The 15,565-nt window shown below is 49.8% G+C and overlaps 1 protein-coding gene across 1 annotated transcript in view; it reads right to left on the reverse strand.

Moving 5' to 3' along the window:
• The window catches only part of DNAH6 (dynein axonemal heavy chain 6), a 2,906,060-nt gene that overhangs the window by 2,656,450 nt on the left and 234,045 nt on the right, over nt 1-15,565 (reverse strand). Inside the window, exons 10-11 of the mRNA XM_030192089.1 lie at nt 3,229-3,247; nt 2,762-2,768 (exon numbers count right to left, since the gene is read on the reverse strand). Coding sequence (XP_030047949.1) covers nt 2,762-2,768; nt 3,229-3,247 — 26 coding nt within the window. The remainder of the gene's footprint in view (nt 1-2,761; nt 2,769-3,228; nt 3,248-15,565) is intronic.

The raw sequence follows: 15,565 nt of genomic DNA on the forward strand, positions 1-15,565 counted from the left end.
GGGGCCCGGTCCTACGCCAGGACATGTTTCCGAGGCACTAGCCCGTTCCACGTCTGCCAGATTGACTTCACAACATATGCCCCCAGCCCGGGGCTATAAAGCCATCCTTGTCGCCGTGTGTACCTACACCGGATGGATTGAAGCCCAGCCCACCAGAACGGAAATGGCTAAAGAAGTCACCTCCTTATTGATCCATCACATCCTGCCGAGATACGGCCTCCCCAAGCAGATAAACTCCGACAACGGCCTGCATTTGCCAGCGAAGTTACACAACAGCTCAGTACAAGACTGGCCTCGATTGGAAGTTGCATTGTGCTTGGAGACCCCAGAGCAGTGGAATAGTGGAGAGAGCTAACCGATCCCTGAAGAACCAGCTAGCCAAGCTATGCCAAGAGGCCAAAGCCAAATGGCCCGACCTGCTCCCACTGGCCTTGCTGCATCTTAGGTGTACCCCCAAGGCTACAGGCCTTACTCCTTACGAGATGATGTACGCCAGGCCACCACCACTACCCTCCTTTCCCGACTCCTTGCAGATACAGGGCGAGAGCTCCTTAGTGAAACAGATGAAGGCCCTGCGCGAGGTAGTGCAGGACATCCAACAGTACACTGAGAGTGTAGGTCCCCTGGTCCTTACTAGTCCTACACACCAGTTTAGGGTGGGGGATGAAGTCTGGGTAAAGGAGTGGGATGAATCTGACTGTCTAAAGCCCAAGTGGAAAGGGCCCTCCCTTGTTCTCCTAACTACCCCAACCGCTGTTAAAATTGCAGGAAGTCCCGTGTGGATACATTGGACCAGGCTGAAACCCGCTGCGCCTACCGGCGGCACCCAAAGTTTGGACTGCCCGTCAACATCCTGACGCTCCACTACGGCTGACCCTGACGAGGAAGTGAACCGGGTCCATGCCTGCCCAGCAACAGGAGCTCAGCTTTTGGACCCACTGCGTCTTTGGCTCTGTGTTTATTGCAGCCTTCATCCTGAGCCTCATTATCTTCTTACTGCAAAGGCTCGGATACCTCCCACCGTATATGATGCTGAACCTACTCCTCCTCCTTTGCTCAGTCCCGAGCCATCACACCACCCTGAGCCAGAACTGTACTGAGTGCTTGCGCTCAGTACGTCACCGCATAGAGGGGGGATATCACCTGGTCACCACCCTCATTCATCAATCACAGCCTCCGGAAGGCGGTTGCCGGTCCCTTCCGGTTTGTGCCATTACGACCCCGACTGGACCCAACAGTTTCACAGGTGCCTCCAGAACAACCTCACTATCTGCCACAGCCCAGTCAAGCCAAGATACTACAACGTCACCCTCAGCGTGGGGCTCCCTCAGTATGTCGGATCTATGGGAGTCCAGGGAGTGGCGTCCTGTATTACGTAAATTCCACCCGCATTATTGCAGGTGGTACCCAAACTGTGGCTACCCTTACCTTTGACGTTTGTGTTGCTATAGACAGACACCCCTGGTCCCACAAGTGCGGAAGTCTAGCTTGGCGCAAGGCCTACGCGAATGATCACAAGTATGTTTGCCCCCTTACCTTAGACGGAAGATATGGATCCCCTTGGTCTTGGCTACCTTGCAGCGGACACCCGAACCTCGGGATGGGAACGAGTGTGTGCCTATACAGGAGGCGGATACCCCGGATGTCCCGGTCTAGGTGAAATTCGCAGGGGCTCTGGCAACACCGTGCTCCTTGAATGGCCGCTAAGGGGACCTGGGACCCCCTGGAGACAAACTTGGGGTTTTGGCATCGATGGGGCCGGAACGGACCCTATAACCTTCATCACATCAGCCAGAGCCTTGAGGAGAAGGCACCCACACACTATCAGACCACGGTTGTCGGGTACCAGGACGTATTCGACGAAATTGCTCGCTGAGGAGGCAGCGACTAAGTTCCCCATTTTCCCGAAGCTCGGAACATGTTCCTCAACCTGGCCGAAAACATTGCCCTTCCCTAGGAATTGCCAACTGTTTCGTCTGTGGAGGCACCGATATGGGTGACAATGGCCATGGGAGCGAAGGAGATTCACCAGCACATGTGGGACGCCCTCAACGCCACCAACATTACCTTTCCCCAACGTCCGAGGCCCTATGTGGGCCCTGAGGACCAACATCATAGGTACCCTCTGCGCTAGCCGGGCTCCCTCGAAACTATTCCGTCCCTGTTGGAGACTCCGCTTGCACGGGGTCCTTCAGTTTAATGGAAGCCGAACCACTGGTGGCAAACGGACAATCTGCCTGCCCCGGTGCCCATTTGGACTGAACCTACTCTGAATACAACATGGACATACGGGGGAAACGCCTCCCTTAAATGGATAGCCCCGGAGGGCTACTACTACATTTGCGGCCGCAGGGCCTATGAACAGCTCCCGGCCCGCTGGTACGGCACCTGTCTCTTGGGCACCGTCCGACCTAGTTTCTTTCTCCTGCCCCTGCGCGTAGGCGAGACGTTAGGTATACCTCTCTATATGGAAAGGGCCTGGAACCCTGGGCAGCGTAAACGGTCCCCTCGAGACAGCAAGCCCAAGGTCCAGATAGGAGACTGGAAGGACAACGAGTGGCCACCAGAACGTATCATTCATTACTATGGGCCGGCCACGTGGGCTGAAGATGGCACGTATGGGTACCGTACCCCTATCTATATGCTGAATCGCATTATCCGTCTGCAAGCAGTGCTCGAAATACTCACTAACGACTCGGCCCTTGCACTTAACGTCCTGGCGCGACAAAACACCAAACTGATTACCGCAGTATACCAGAACCGCCTGGCTCTTGACCTCTTAGCCCAGGAGGGCGGGGTGTGCGGCAAATTTAATCTCAGCAACTTGCCTGCAGATTGATGACCAGAGTCACGTCATCAGGGAGATCACTGACCGGATGGTAAAGTTGGCCCACGTCCCTGTCCAAACCTGGAACAGCGCCTGGGATTGGACATCCTCTTAACCGACTGGCTACCAACCTCTGGGAGTCTCAAGAGTATCCTTGTCAAGTGTGGCCTGTTCTTGTTGTCCTGCTTACTAATACCCTTGTCTTTCCCCCTTGTCTTCAGGTGTCTCCGCTCCACCATGGAAAGCATCGCCGACCGCCGGGCAGCCGCCCAACTTATGGCCCTCCAGATGTATTCCCCCATACCGCAATCGATGTGGATGAAGCAGAACTCTGTTCTCCGAGGCATCAACGGGCCGACGCCTTTGTGACAGCACAAGTCCGGCTACAAAGGGGGGGGGACTCCACTAGGGACCCTCCGTCTCAACCCCGGCGAAGTAACCAGCGGCTGCGCAAAGGCCTAGGGCTCTCTTATTGCCTCTCCTTGCTAACTGTTCTTGTTTCTCTCTTCCTTTCCAGGGCTTCTGGAGATGATACTCTCCACCAGATGGATGTTCAAGTATCAAAAGGGGGGAATTGTAGGAGTGGACCACTGAACACTGGATACTACTAGACCAACAAACCTCAAGCTCTGTGCATACTACTGATGGACTTTTACTACCTCTGTTTCTACTACCTCTGTTTCTGCCCTTATGGGGCATACTCCATACTTGAATGTATTGGGCATTTAAGTTCTCTTGTATTGTGCCTTAATCAGCTCCTGCTGCCTTAATGCCTATCTGAGGGAGACAGAATGCAGATGCTTTAGATCAACAGCTTGTAATTTGAGTCAGCAAGGCTTGCACACAGAAACCAGCCTGCCCATAGATGCTATGTGAATAGATGGCCTTGGAGGGTGTTGCCAACCCCCACCCTGCATCTCTGTGCCTAACGAACCTTATCTCCTCAGCCAGAAAGGAGCATTGTATATGTGTGTGTGTAGAGCAGAACGCTAGTTTCGTTTCCCTAGCCAGTATCATTTCAGTATTTGACGTGTGTATGTAGAGCAGGAGCTGAGTTTCGTTTCCCTAGCCAGTCATTTCAGTATTATGACGTGTGTATGTAGAGCAGGATGCTGAGTTTCGTTTCCCTAGCCAGTATCATTTCAGTATTATGACGTGTGTATGTACTGTGAACTACAAATGTGTAATGTGAGAACTACAAATGTGTACTGCGCATGTCAACTGTGATGTATAGGGGGCCTAATGCGCAGGCCCAGGGAAGTATAAATGTAAGTGTCGGATGATTTCTGACACACAGTATCCTGAGAGAGAACTCAGTGCTGTTCATTGCTAGCAATAAAAGCTGCATTGCTTTGGAACCAATTTGCCTTTTGTCTTCTGATTCGCTTAGCTGTTTCAATATGACATTGAGGAAGAACTAGGTGTTGTAAAAAGGATAGGAACAGGATATAGGTTCAGATATGGTAGATGAAGTGTTAGTATTGAGTTGAGTATGGGAATTTATATGTTCATCTAGTCAAAGTGTAAGATCATCCATAGACATATGAGATGGACAAAGTGGCAGATGAGATGGACCCAGCTGATCTATTCTGTCATTCTCAAAGTGTTCACCACCACCAGCTAAACAAGACTCGGATATTTAATGTGGGCACCAGTGTCAATACCCAAAGTTTATGCAGTTGTGGCTGATATTTAATGTCATACCCACATCTAAATAGGCAAAGTTGGAAGTGCTATTTATGTGGGCCTACCTGCTCAATATAATTTAACCAAGCAGAAACATTTTTCCCTGAGGGAATTTTTTCAAGACCTGATCTGAACATCTTATTATCCCTCTCCATATTTTCTTTTTTTATTTAGATTTTGTTCACACCTTTTTCAGTAGTAGCTCAAGATGAGTTACATTCAGGTACACTACGTAAGTACACTACGCATTTCCCTGTCCCTGGAGGACTCACAATCTAATTTTTGCAACTAAATTAGGCTCCATGTGTCTTTATAGAATATTGCACAAATCTTCTAGAACATGTGCCTGGATTGAAGGTACAAACATTAGGCCCACTTGAGAGTAGGCACACCCAAGTTTATATTTAATGTGCAAAGTTCCACACACAAATTATAGAATAAAGTCAGTTGCACACATAAATCATTTATTTATTTATTTGAGGCTTACTATACCACCTAAACTGGCTTAGCAGGGCAGGGCGGTGTACATACTAAAATAACAACATGTAAGAAAAGGAAAAGAATTCCATTGATCAATAGAAAAGCATAACACTCATTCTTGAAAGAAGACCACAGACAAGCAAATTGGAAAAAGACTGGGGGGGGGGGGGGGGGGAGAGGAAGAATAACATAGCACAGAGAACACAGGGAAGGCAAACACCCCTTATGCCCTTATGTATCTGGCACTCCGAACGCCTACACAATAACAATTTAATAACAAGCTGATAATTGGTGTTAATGAGCAAAAATAGCCCACAATTGGCCTTACTTGGCACCAATTAGCAGTTATGAGTGCAGCTGCCCTTAGTCAGTATTCTAATATGCACACAAATCCTATCATGTGCACCTACTAGGGGGTGTGGCCATGGGGGGGCATGGGCAGGTCAGGGGCATGCCTAGCAATTACATGTGCATGTTATAGATTACTAGCATTTATAAGCCTAACTGCCTACAGTTAGGCGAAAGAACTTACACCAGCCTTTGACATGGTATAAATGCTCATGCTTAAAGTTACCTTCCAGTAACAATACCCGGCTCCAAAAACAGTTAACAATTCTTCTCAATAAACTTTAAGAAAAGGGTTTTCTTTACTTTAAATCCTTTCAATATCAACTTATTTTGCAGATACAAAATTCTAGCTTCAAATTTCAAACTTCAAATACTTAGCTTGAAAGCTTCTTCTCAATGCTTGATTTCCCCATATAATATTGACGGGGACGGAGACTTGTTCAACAGACATGAACTCATGTTTCGCACAAAATGCTGTGTCAAAGATTGTCTCCACTATACAGGAATGGCAACATCTTCATAGCACTTTTCTTTAAAATATTTACAAAAATATGTTAAAAGTGGATCAATGACGAATACATGCCCACTCTAAGCCCAGCTTGACTTGATAATTTGAGCCAGAGTACTGGTGACATGTGCATCCGATAGATCCAGTACTACTAACATAAAGGTTATTGAGAAGAATTGTTAACTGTTTTTGGAGCTGGGTATTGTTACTGCAAGATACAGCAACCCCCCCCATTGAGAGAAGCTATTGATACTACTAAAATTAGAGCATGCTTAAGTTAGGCACATATATGCAGATTTATGCTAGTATTCTATTACAGCAATTTCTTGGGTAATTGCTGCTATAGAGTCCGCACTTAGTGTGCTGTGTGCTGTATTCCAGCACCTAACTTTAGGTGCCCTTTCCTCAATCTACCTCATAGTGTGAAAGACTTAAACTATGCATACTTTTAAGTATGACCCTAATTTTATAAGAGTTCACTTACACACATGTAACTTGGTGTTTTATGAGATGACAAGCAGAGACATTCAGGCAGGAGAAGCCCATCACATAAAAATGAAATGAATTCTTTGCTTTGTCTTTCCCGATGAGGATTAGGAAGATACCTACACCAGAAATAGTCTTTGAAAGGGTGATTTGAAGCAAATCACGGTGAGCCTGGAAGATGTAATAGAGCAAGATCAACTTGGTTTTGAAAAAGCTTAGAAAAATTCCAAACCTATTAATACTATTCTGTAAATCTCTCATTAAAATTGGCCACAGTACCTGTGGATGAAGCCTCCCTTTTTCCACCAGCCCAAGTACCTGTGGATGAAGCCTCCCTTCTCCCACCAGCCCAAGTGCAGTTTATGAGGGCAGCCAAAGCCCCCACTTCTCCCACAAACAGAAAGAAAATGCAGAGTCACTCTCCCCAGCATTTTCAGAAGTAATTTAAAACAGACATTTCAGTATGCCAGCAAGCTAATACTCTCATATACAGAGACTAGCAGATTTTCTGGTCACACCAGGGGTGCAGCTAAGGGGGGCATCGGGGGCCCTGGCCCCAAGCCCCCAGTCCAATGTACAGCATAGGCGCCCAGTATACATCTTTGTTCGCCTGCTGCCTTCCCCTCTTCCCCACCCTAAAGCTCAGGGCCGGTCTTAGCTAGTGTGGGGCCCTATGCAGACCAATTTGGTGGAGCCCCATCCTAGCCCCGCCCTACTGTAGCCCCGCCCCACCCTAGCTCCACCCCATTGATAAGATTATTCCATTTTTAGAACATTTTTCTATTTAGAAATTTCAAATAAAGACAAATGAAGCTAAACTTGTACAAAAAACTGATTGAGATAAGCACAATGCTATCATGAAACCTCCCCTCCCCAGAAATTATTCAGTTCAAGTCCACTACAATTAGTAGTTCCAATTCTCATAACAAAGGAGAATAAAGGAAAAATATTAAGAAAAGATTCAGTACTTTCAAATTCCCCTATTACTCTGTAACCCATATATGCAATAAAATAAAAATGAAATGAAAAGATATACAATAAAATAAAGTGATGTGTAAAATATAATGTACAATATAAAAATATATAGACCACCAAGGTATTAAAATTGTTTTAAAATATATACCACAACTCTCTGACTCAAGAAGACTCCGACTCTGTCTGTCATCCATAATTGTCTGACAACACACAGAAAAAAAATAAGTAAAAATAAAATAGACACAATTAATACCTTATACACCAATATACCAGCCATATGGAAAATGCAGATTGTCAACAATATGAAGCTAGCAAGGGATCATAATATCACAATTCTCATGTAGAGCCACAAAACACCCTTTTACAGGTAGTGTGTCATGATTTAGGCTCTACACCCTTTCTGATGTTTGGTGCCACCTTAGTAAGGCCAACACACAATCTCTCCACTGCAAAACACTATACACAAACTTGTGCAAAAACACACTCATAACCTTAACAAACCAAACAGCACTAATTCCAAGGACAGGACGAGCTACAACCTTATGCGTGGCGTTGAAAGGCAACTGTAATTACACCGGGCTCTAAAACCAGTGCACAACCTAGTGAAAAAAAAACAAAAAGGGCTGCAAACTATAGGCTAGCAGAATACTGCACCTTCTTGATCACACCTGAAAAACACATGAAGGCAAAATACTGAACTGGAAAGTTACCTCAAGAAGTCAGACTCAGCATGCAGCAATACTACAAAAATTGAAACTTACATGAAAAATATCACAGATGCACATTTCCAAAAACTGACATATTCCAACTAATAAATCCTGAACAAAATAGTTTTTTCTACCTTTGTTGTCTGGTGACTTGTTTTTCTGATCATGCTGGCTCAGTATCTGATTGTGCTGCTATCTGTCCTCTTAACTCCATTTCCAGGGCTTCCTTTCCATTTATTTCTTTACTTTCCGCTCCTTTCTTCTTCATTTTCTTGCCCTACATCGTAAGTAAAAGCTGGGTCCTCTGCAGACTTGACTGTCCAGTGGATCCAGCTTCTGCCTATTTTCTATATCCCTGTGCACCTTTTTCTCCTCTCTTCCTTTTCCCTCATCTCATCTCCTTCCTCACTCTTCCCTCGCCTCCATCCATGTCCAGCATTTCTTCTCTCTCCTCCATCCACCCATGTCCAGCGGACCTCCTGTCCCTCCTGCCATCCATCTATGTCCAGCAACCCCCCCGTCCCTCTGCCCTCCCCTGCCATCCCACCTATGTCAGGAAACCCCCTTCCCCTTGCCATCCACCATGTCCAGCGACCCTCCTGTCCCCCTGCCCTCCCATGCCAACTGCCATCCATCTATGTCCAGAAACTCCCCTCCCCCTGCCATCTACCCATGTCCAGCAACCCTCCTGACCTCCCTGCCCTCCCCTGCCATCCACCTATGTCAGAAACCCCCTCCCCTGCCATCCACCCATGTCCAGCGACCCTCCTGTCCCCTCTGCCCTCCCCTGCCAATCCACCTATGTCCAGAAACCCCCTCCCCTGCCATCCACCCATGTCCAGCGACCCCTTCTGTCCTCCCTGCCCGCACCTGCCACCACCTATGTCCAGAACCCCCCTCTCCTGCCATCTACCCATTCCAGCGACCCTCCTGTCCTCCCTGCCCTCCTCTGCCATCCACACTATGTCCAGAAAACCCCCTCCCCATGTCCAGCGACCCTCCTGTCCCCCCTGTCCTCCCCTGCCAACTGCCATCCCACCTATGTCCAGTAACCCCCGTCCCCCTGCCCTCCACCCATGTCCAACGACGTGACTCTCCTCGTTCCCCTGCTCCCCCTCCCTCCAGCCACCTGAGCCCCCCTCCCATCTGAGCCCCCCCCTCCCCGACCCGCCAAACGACTCTCTTCTGCCACCCGACCCGGCCGGCACCTCACCTGACCCAGCATTTTTAAAAAATCTCCAAGCGGGGGTGCTGCCTCTGAGTAAAAGAAGAAAAACCGCTTCGCAGTTCGTCCGTCGGCCGACCTTCCCTCATGTCCCCGCCCTTGCGGAAGTTACATCAGAGAGCGGGAGGGAGGGGGAGCAGGGGAACGAGGAGAGTCACGTCGTTGGACATGGGTGGAGGGCAGGTGAGCAGCGGCGGTCCGGCGGCAAGGCAGAGTTGAGGCGCACCGCGCGGGGCCCCCTTAGGCGTGGGGCCCTATGCGGCCACCTTGGTCGCCTCTGCCTAAGACCAGCCCTGCTAAAGCTCACCAGCCAGCATACAGATTTCCATCTTTTCTTCCAGCTACACCAATGCCGACCCCTGCCCTGATGATAATTACAAAGCTGACAGCCGCGGGAGGTCATGGCTGTCTCCACGCTGCGGCTGCGGCTGCTTCCTTCCAGTCAGCCCCGCTTGCACTTACTCTGAAAAAAAGAGGAAGTATCAGAGGAGGCAGGGCTGGCCTGCAGGAAGAAGTCACAGTGTGCAGACTGCAGAGAGCCACAATCCCCCATGTCTGTGCTTTGCAATTATCACCCCAGCCGGCACTGGTGGCAGCCAGAGGGAAGGACGGAAAACAGTTGCATGCTGGTTGGGGGGGGGGCCTTTACAGGAGGGAGAGAGAAACAATGTGGGGGCAGGAAGAGAAATGGGAGCAATGCTGGGGGGGAGGGAGAAAGACAGAAGCAATGTCGAGGTGCAGGGAGAGATACAGAAGAAATGCCACGGCGGGGGCAAGACTGGGAGCAATGGGGGGCAAGGAGAGAGACAGAAGCAAAGCTGTGGGGGCAGGGAGTGATACAGAAGCAATGCTGTGGCAGGGGTGAGACCGGAAGCAATTGGGGGGGGGGGCAAGGAGAGAGGACAGGAGCAAGAAGGTTAGATTGAGAACAGGAGATGGTGTGAGCCCATTCTATGGGCTGAAGCCAGTAGGCGAACATGCCACCATTTTTGCTCACCCAAACAATAGGAAAAGATTATAATGGATTGCCTATGCTTATTCCATCTGTAAAAAGTCAAAAGCTGTTCCAGTAAGATAGACAGTGCCTTAAAAAAGTGGAGGTCAAAAGATTTACTTTTTACTTATTTGACAAATTTTTAATTTATTTGAAAGCTCCCCATATATAGATATAAATATCATGAAATAAAAATTGAATATGTCACGTCTGTGGCCGTGGCCACCCTCAGCCTTACCTTGTTTCTGGGGGTCAGCCTCTGTGCTGGCTTCTGTCTGTCTCTGTGTTAGTTTTGTCTCTGGCTCTGTGTGCTGATTACCTCGCTAGACTTCACCTGTGTGGGCTATGCCTTTCTGGGGAGCCAGCATCTAAGATGGCTGCCGCCTACTTTGTGCCAGCTTCCAAGATGGCTCCTGCTTGCCTTTCCTGTGTGTTCACTTCCTATGTGTTCCCAGCCTCCCCTTGGTATGAGTGTGTTTCCTGCTCCTGTCCAGCGCAGGTGACATCATCAGTGAGGACCATCATAAGGAAGTGCTGTGCTAGCATTCAGGGCCTTTGCATGGTGTTATGCCTTTAGGCCAGGTCAGGTTAGTTAGTGTTCTGCTGCACTACTGCTTAGCCTTTCTCTGGGTTCTGGCCCAGCTTCTCTTTGTGTCTGTGGACTGCTAGTTCTTCTGTGTGGGCTCTGCCCTTCTGTTTGTGTCTGTGGATTGCTAGTCCTTCCATGGGGGGCTCTGCCCTGCTACTCTGTGTCTGTAGACTGCTTGTCCATCTTCTCCTTTTTTTTTTGTTACATTTGTACCCCGCGCTTTCCCACTCATGGCAGGCTCAATGCGGCTTACATATTATATACAGGTACTTATATTCGTACCTGGGGCAATGGAGGGTTAAGTGACTTGCCCAGAGTCATAAGGAGCTGCCTGTGCCTGAAGTGGGAATTGAACTCAGTTCCTCAGTTCCCCAGGACCAGAGTCCACCACCCTAACCACTAGGCCACTCCTCCCTTGCTCTGTGTTTGGAGTCTGAAGCCTTCAGCCACTCTCCCTCGGTTTGTGGTGGGAATCTGTAGCTTCAGCCTGACTCTGCTAGTTCCTGGTGTATTCTATCGACTGCTGCCTATCTCTGACTATTGCCTGAACCACGATATTCTCTGCTTGCTGCCTGCCTCTATTGCCTGAACCCCGATACTCTCTGCTTGCTGCCAACCCTAGACTCCGTTAGTTCCTGGTTACTCCTTCTGTTTGCCTGACGAGTTTGACTCCTGCTTGTTCCTGACTTTCCTCACTTGCTGCCAGCCCTGACCTCTGTCGGTTCCTGTCAAACCCTACTTCTGCCTAGCTAGGGCGTTTACCCCGAGGGTTATCCTGAACCCTGCCTCTGCCTAGCTAGGGCGTTTACCCTGAGTGTATATCCTGAACCCTGCTTGTATATCCTGAGTGTACATCCTGAATCTGTCTCTCTCTAGTTAGTGTGTATTTCCTGGGTGCTTATCCTGTATCCTGTCTCTACCTAGCTAGTGGGTTTTCCCTGTGAGTATTCCCTGAACCCCATTCTGCCTAGCTTGCTGTGTGCCCTAGTCCTTGCTCCTGTTACGCTTTTGTTCATCTTGTCTCCCTGGTCTGGTTTGTGTTCCTTGCTAGGGGCAGCGCAGCAGCTTTCAGTCTGAGTCTAGTAGTTAGTCTAGCTTCCTCGTGTTCCCTGACCCAGGTTAGGTCCTCTGGATCTCCAGGACCGGCCTCGTCCTGCAAGTCCTGCTGGTCACCCGCACGCTGGAGCTCAACTCCAGGGGAATGGTGGTCAAGTGCAGGTGAAGCTGTTCTGCCAGTTCCAGTTGCCTGCCTCAGTCCCGACTTCAGTCCAGAGGTTCAGCCCTGTCCTTCCGTGTATCCAGTTCCAGGGTGGTCTTGCCTGCCGCTCCTCGGCAGTGGTCCAAGGGCTCATGTATTCCAGTTCTGCCTCGAGGACCTGACAGAATGCAAAGGCCCTCAATAACCCGACAGAATGCAAAGGCCATGAGTCCGGCGAGATCATCTGTCCAGCGGGGCTTGCTGCCCATGACCTTGTTCCTTACAGACAATCCGGACATAGTTCTTAATTTGTGGTTGGATCCCTATATCAACCCAATTTTTTTCTGTGAATCGTTTTTTGACCCTCCGTGATTACAGGAAGATACTTTTGTCTGACCCAACCCTGAGAGATACTTTGGAAGCAGCGGCCGAGAGAAAGCGTCTCCAGGGGCATAGGGTCCGCCATAGCCCAGTTTCAGATATTGATCCTTCGACTAAGCTTTATGAATACCGTTCCAGACTTCTCAAGGAGCCAACCTTGCGGGATACTCCAGAAGCGGAAGCTGAAAGAATATGCTGTGGAAGGTCCACGCTCAGGACTCCCCAGCAGTTGGTACAGAGCAATCTGGGTTCCTGTCGCAGTTCAGCTCCTGTTCGGGATGTCAAGTCCAGCCAAGCTCCTAAGCCGGTCCGAGGGATACTTCAAACCAAGCCCCTGACTCCAGTCCAAGTAGCGCTGCCACCTAAGCACCTGAGTCCAGTTCGGGGGGTGCTTCATGCTGAGCCTCCGATTCCAGTTCAAGCAGCGTTTCCAGTCAAGCCTCTGAGTCCTGTCCGAGGGACGTTTTCGATTGAGCCTTTGATTCCTGTTCAAGGGGTGCTCCGAGTCAAGCCTTCCGGTCTCAGTTCAAGTGGCACGTCCGGTCAAGCTCCTAAGACTAGTTCGAGTGGTGCTTCAGACCGAGCCTCTGATCCCTGTCCGAGGGGTTTTTTCTGCCAAGCCTCAGTTAAAGTCCAGTTTCGAGGGGCGCTCTCAGCCAAGCTCCTGTCCAGTTTGAGGGCGCTGCCAGTCAAGCTTCTGATTCCAGTCCTGGTCCCAGTCCCGGTTCAGCTCCTGTGCAGAGTTCCTGCTCCAGTCCAGCCTCTGATTCCAGTCCGGGTCCCAGTCCCGGTCCAGCTCTTGTCCAGAGTTCCAGTTCCACTTCAGACTTTGAGGCCAGTCCAGGTCCTAGCCCCAGGTCTGTTCTTGATACCGGTCTGGGCGTCCAGCCCAGGAATGTTTCTTCAGTTTCTGCTCTTGGTGATGAGATGACGCTCCAAGAGTACCGTGATAGATTTTTGTGCTGATCCAGTCTTAGAGGGTACCCCTGAAGCCGTAGCTGAGAGAAGGCGTGTTCAGTGGCTTGGGGTCCAGAGAAACCCAGTTTCTGCTATTGATCCTGCCACCATGCTCTGTGAGTACCACCGCAGACCTCTCTTGGAGCTGGCCCTGCGGACTACTCCTGAAGCCAACACCGAAAGGAGACGTCTTAGAAAGTCGTCTCAGTCCAGCCAGAGGAGCACCGGTTCCAGCCAAGTTGCGGAGTCTGTTCCAAGCTTCGGTTCCAGCCAAGATGCTGAGCCGGCTCCGAGTTCTAGTGCCAGCCAAGCTGCTGAATCTACTCTGAGTTCCAGTCCAGCATTTGAGCCTACTTCAAGATCCAGATCTAGCCAAGCTGCTGAGTCTCCTCCGAGTTCCAGTTTCAGCCAAGACGCTGCTCCGAGTTCTAGTACCAGTCAAGATGCTGAGGTCGCACTGAGTTCCAGTTATAGTCAAGCTTCTGATTCCAGTTTGGGTTCCAATCCCGGCCCAACTTTGGATGCCAACCCAGGTTCCAGTTCTGCTTCTGTTCAGATTTCTAGTCCCAATTTGACAACCCCTACTTGACTGACTGTACATTTGTCCTTTAGATTGTAAGCTCTTCGAGCAGGGACTGTCCTTTTATGTTAAATTGTACAGCGCTGCATAACCCTAGTATCGCTTTAGAAATGTTAAATAGTAGTAGTAGTAGTTCCCGTCAAGACTTGGATGCCACTTCGGGCCCCAGTCCAGCTTCTGATGTCAGCTGGGGTAGTGGCTCCAGCCTTGTTCCCGTCACTACATGGATTTGCCAGGAGGTCCAGGACATTGTGGGTTCCCTCAGGGAAGAGTTCCTTTTGAATTTTGGTCCTATTGCTACATCCAAGTTCCTGATTCTGCCCAGCGGTGATTCGAAAGAGCCTCCTGTTTACAAGCTCCGCTCCTGTCTGCAAGTGCTGGACTTCTTTGTTGCTTCCAGTCCAGCAATCCATGTTTGGGTTTTGAAACCTATCAGGAGGTTTCACCACAGTTACCCCTGGACACCTGAACCCCCCGTGGAGTCCAGAGGGGGGCCCTTGAGGGGGAGGTTCTGTCATGTTTGTGGTCGTGACCGCCCTCAGCCTTACCTTGTTTCTGGGGGTCAGCCTCTGTGCTGGCTTCTGTCTGTCTCTGTGATAGTTTTGTCTCTGGCTCTGTGTGCTGATTACCTCACTAGACTTCACCTGTGTGGGCTATGCCTCTCTGGGGAGCCAGCATCTAAGATGGCTGCCGCCTACTTTGTGCCAGCTTCCAAGATGGCTCCTGCTTGTCTTTCCTGTGTGTTCACTTCCTATGTGTTCCCAGCCTCCCCTTGGTATGAGTGTGTTTCCTGTCCTGCGCAGGTGACATCATCAGTGAGGACCTTCATAAGGAAGTGCTGTGCTAGCATTCAGGGCCTTTGCATGGTGTTATGCCTTTAGGCCAGGTCAGGTTAGTTAGTGTTCTGCTGCACTACTGCTTAGCCTTTCTCTGAGTTCTGGCCCAGCTTCTCTTTGTGTCTGTGGACTGCTAGTTCTTCTGTGTGGGCTCTGCCCTTCTGTTTGTGTCTGTGGACTGCTAGTCCTTCCGTGGGGGGCTCTGCCCTGCTACTCTGTGTCTGTAGACTGCTTGTCCTTCTTCTCCCTTGCTCTGTGTTTGGAGTCTGAAGCCTTCAGCCACTCTCCCTCGGTTTGTGGTGGGAGTCTGTAGCTTCAGCCTGACTCTGCTAGTTCCTGGTGTATTCTATCGTCTGCTGCCTGTCTCTGACTATTGCCTGAACCCCGATATTCTCTGCTTGCTGCCTGCCTCTGACTATTGCCTGAACCCCGATACTCTCTGCCTGCTGCCAGCCCTAGACTCCGTTAGTTCCTGGTTACTCCTTCTGTTTGCCTGATGAGTTTGACTCCTGCTTGTTCCTGACTTTCCTCACTTGCTGCCAGCCCTGACCTCTGCCGGTTCCTGTCAAACCCTGCTTCTGCCTAGCTAGGGTGTTTACCCTGAGGGTTATCCTGAACCCTGCCTCTGCCTAGCTAGGGCATTTACCCTGAGTGTATATCCTGAACCCTGCTTGTATATCCTGAGTGTATATCCTGAACCCTACTTGTATATCCTGAGTGTACATCCTGAATCCTGTCTCTGTCTAGCTAGTGTGTATTTCCTGGGTGCTTATCCTGTATCCTGCCTC

Source organism: Microcaecilia unicolor, chromosome 2 (assembly GCF_901765095.1).
Source record: "Microcaecilia unicolor chromosome 2, aMicUni1.1, whole genome shotgun sequence".
NCBI lineage: Eukaryota > Metazoa > Chordata > Amphibia > Gymnophiona > Siphonopidae > Microcaecilia > Microcaecilia unicolor.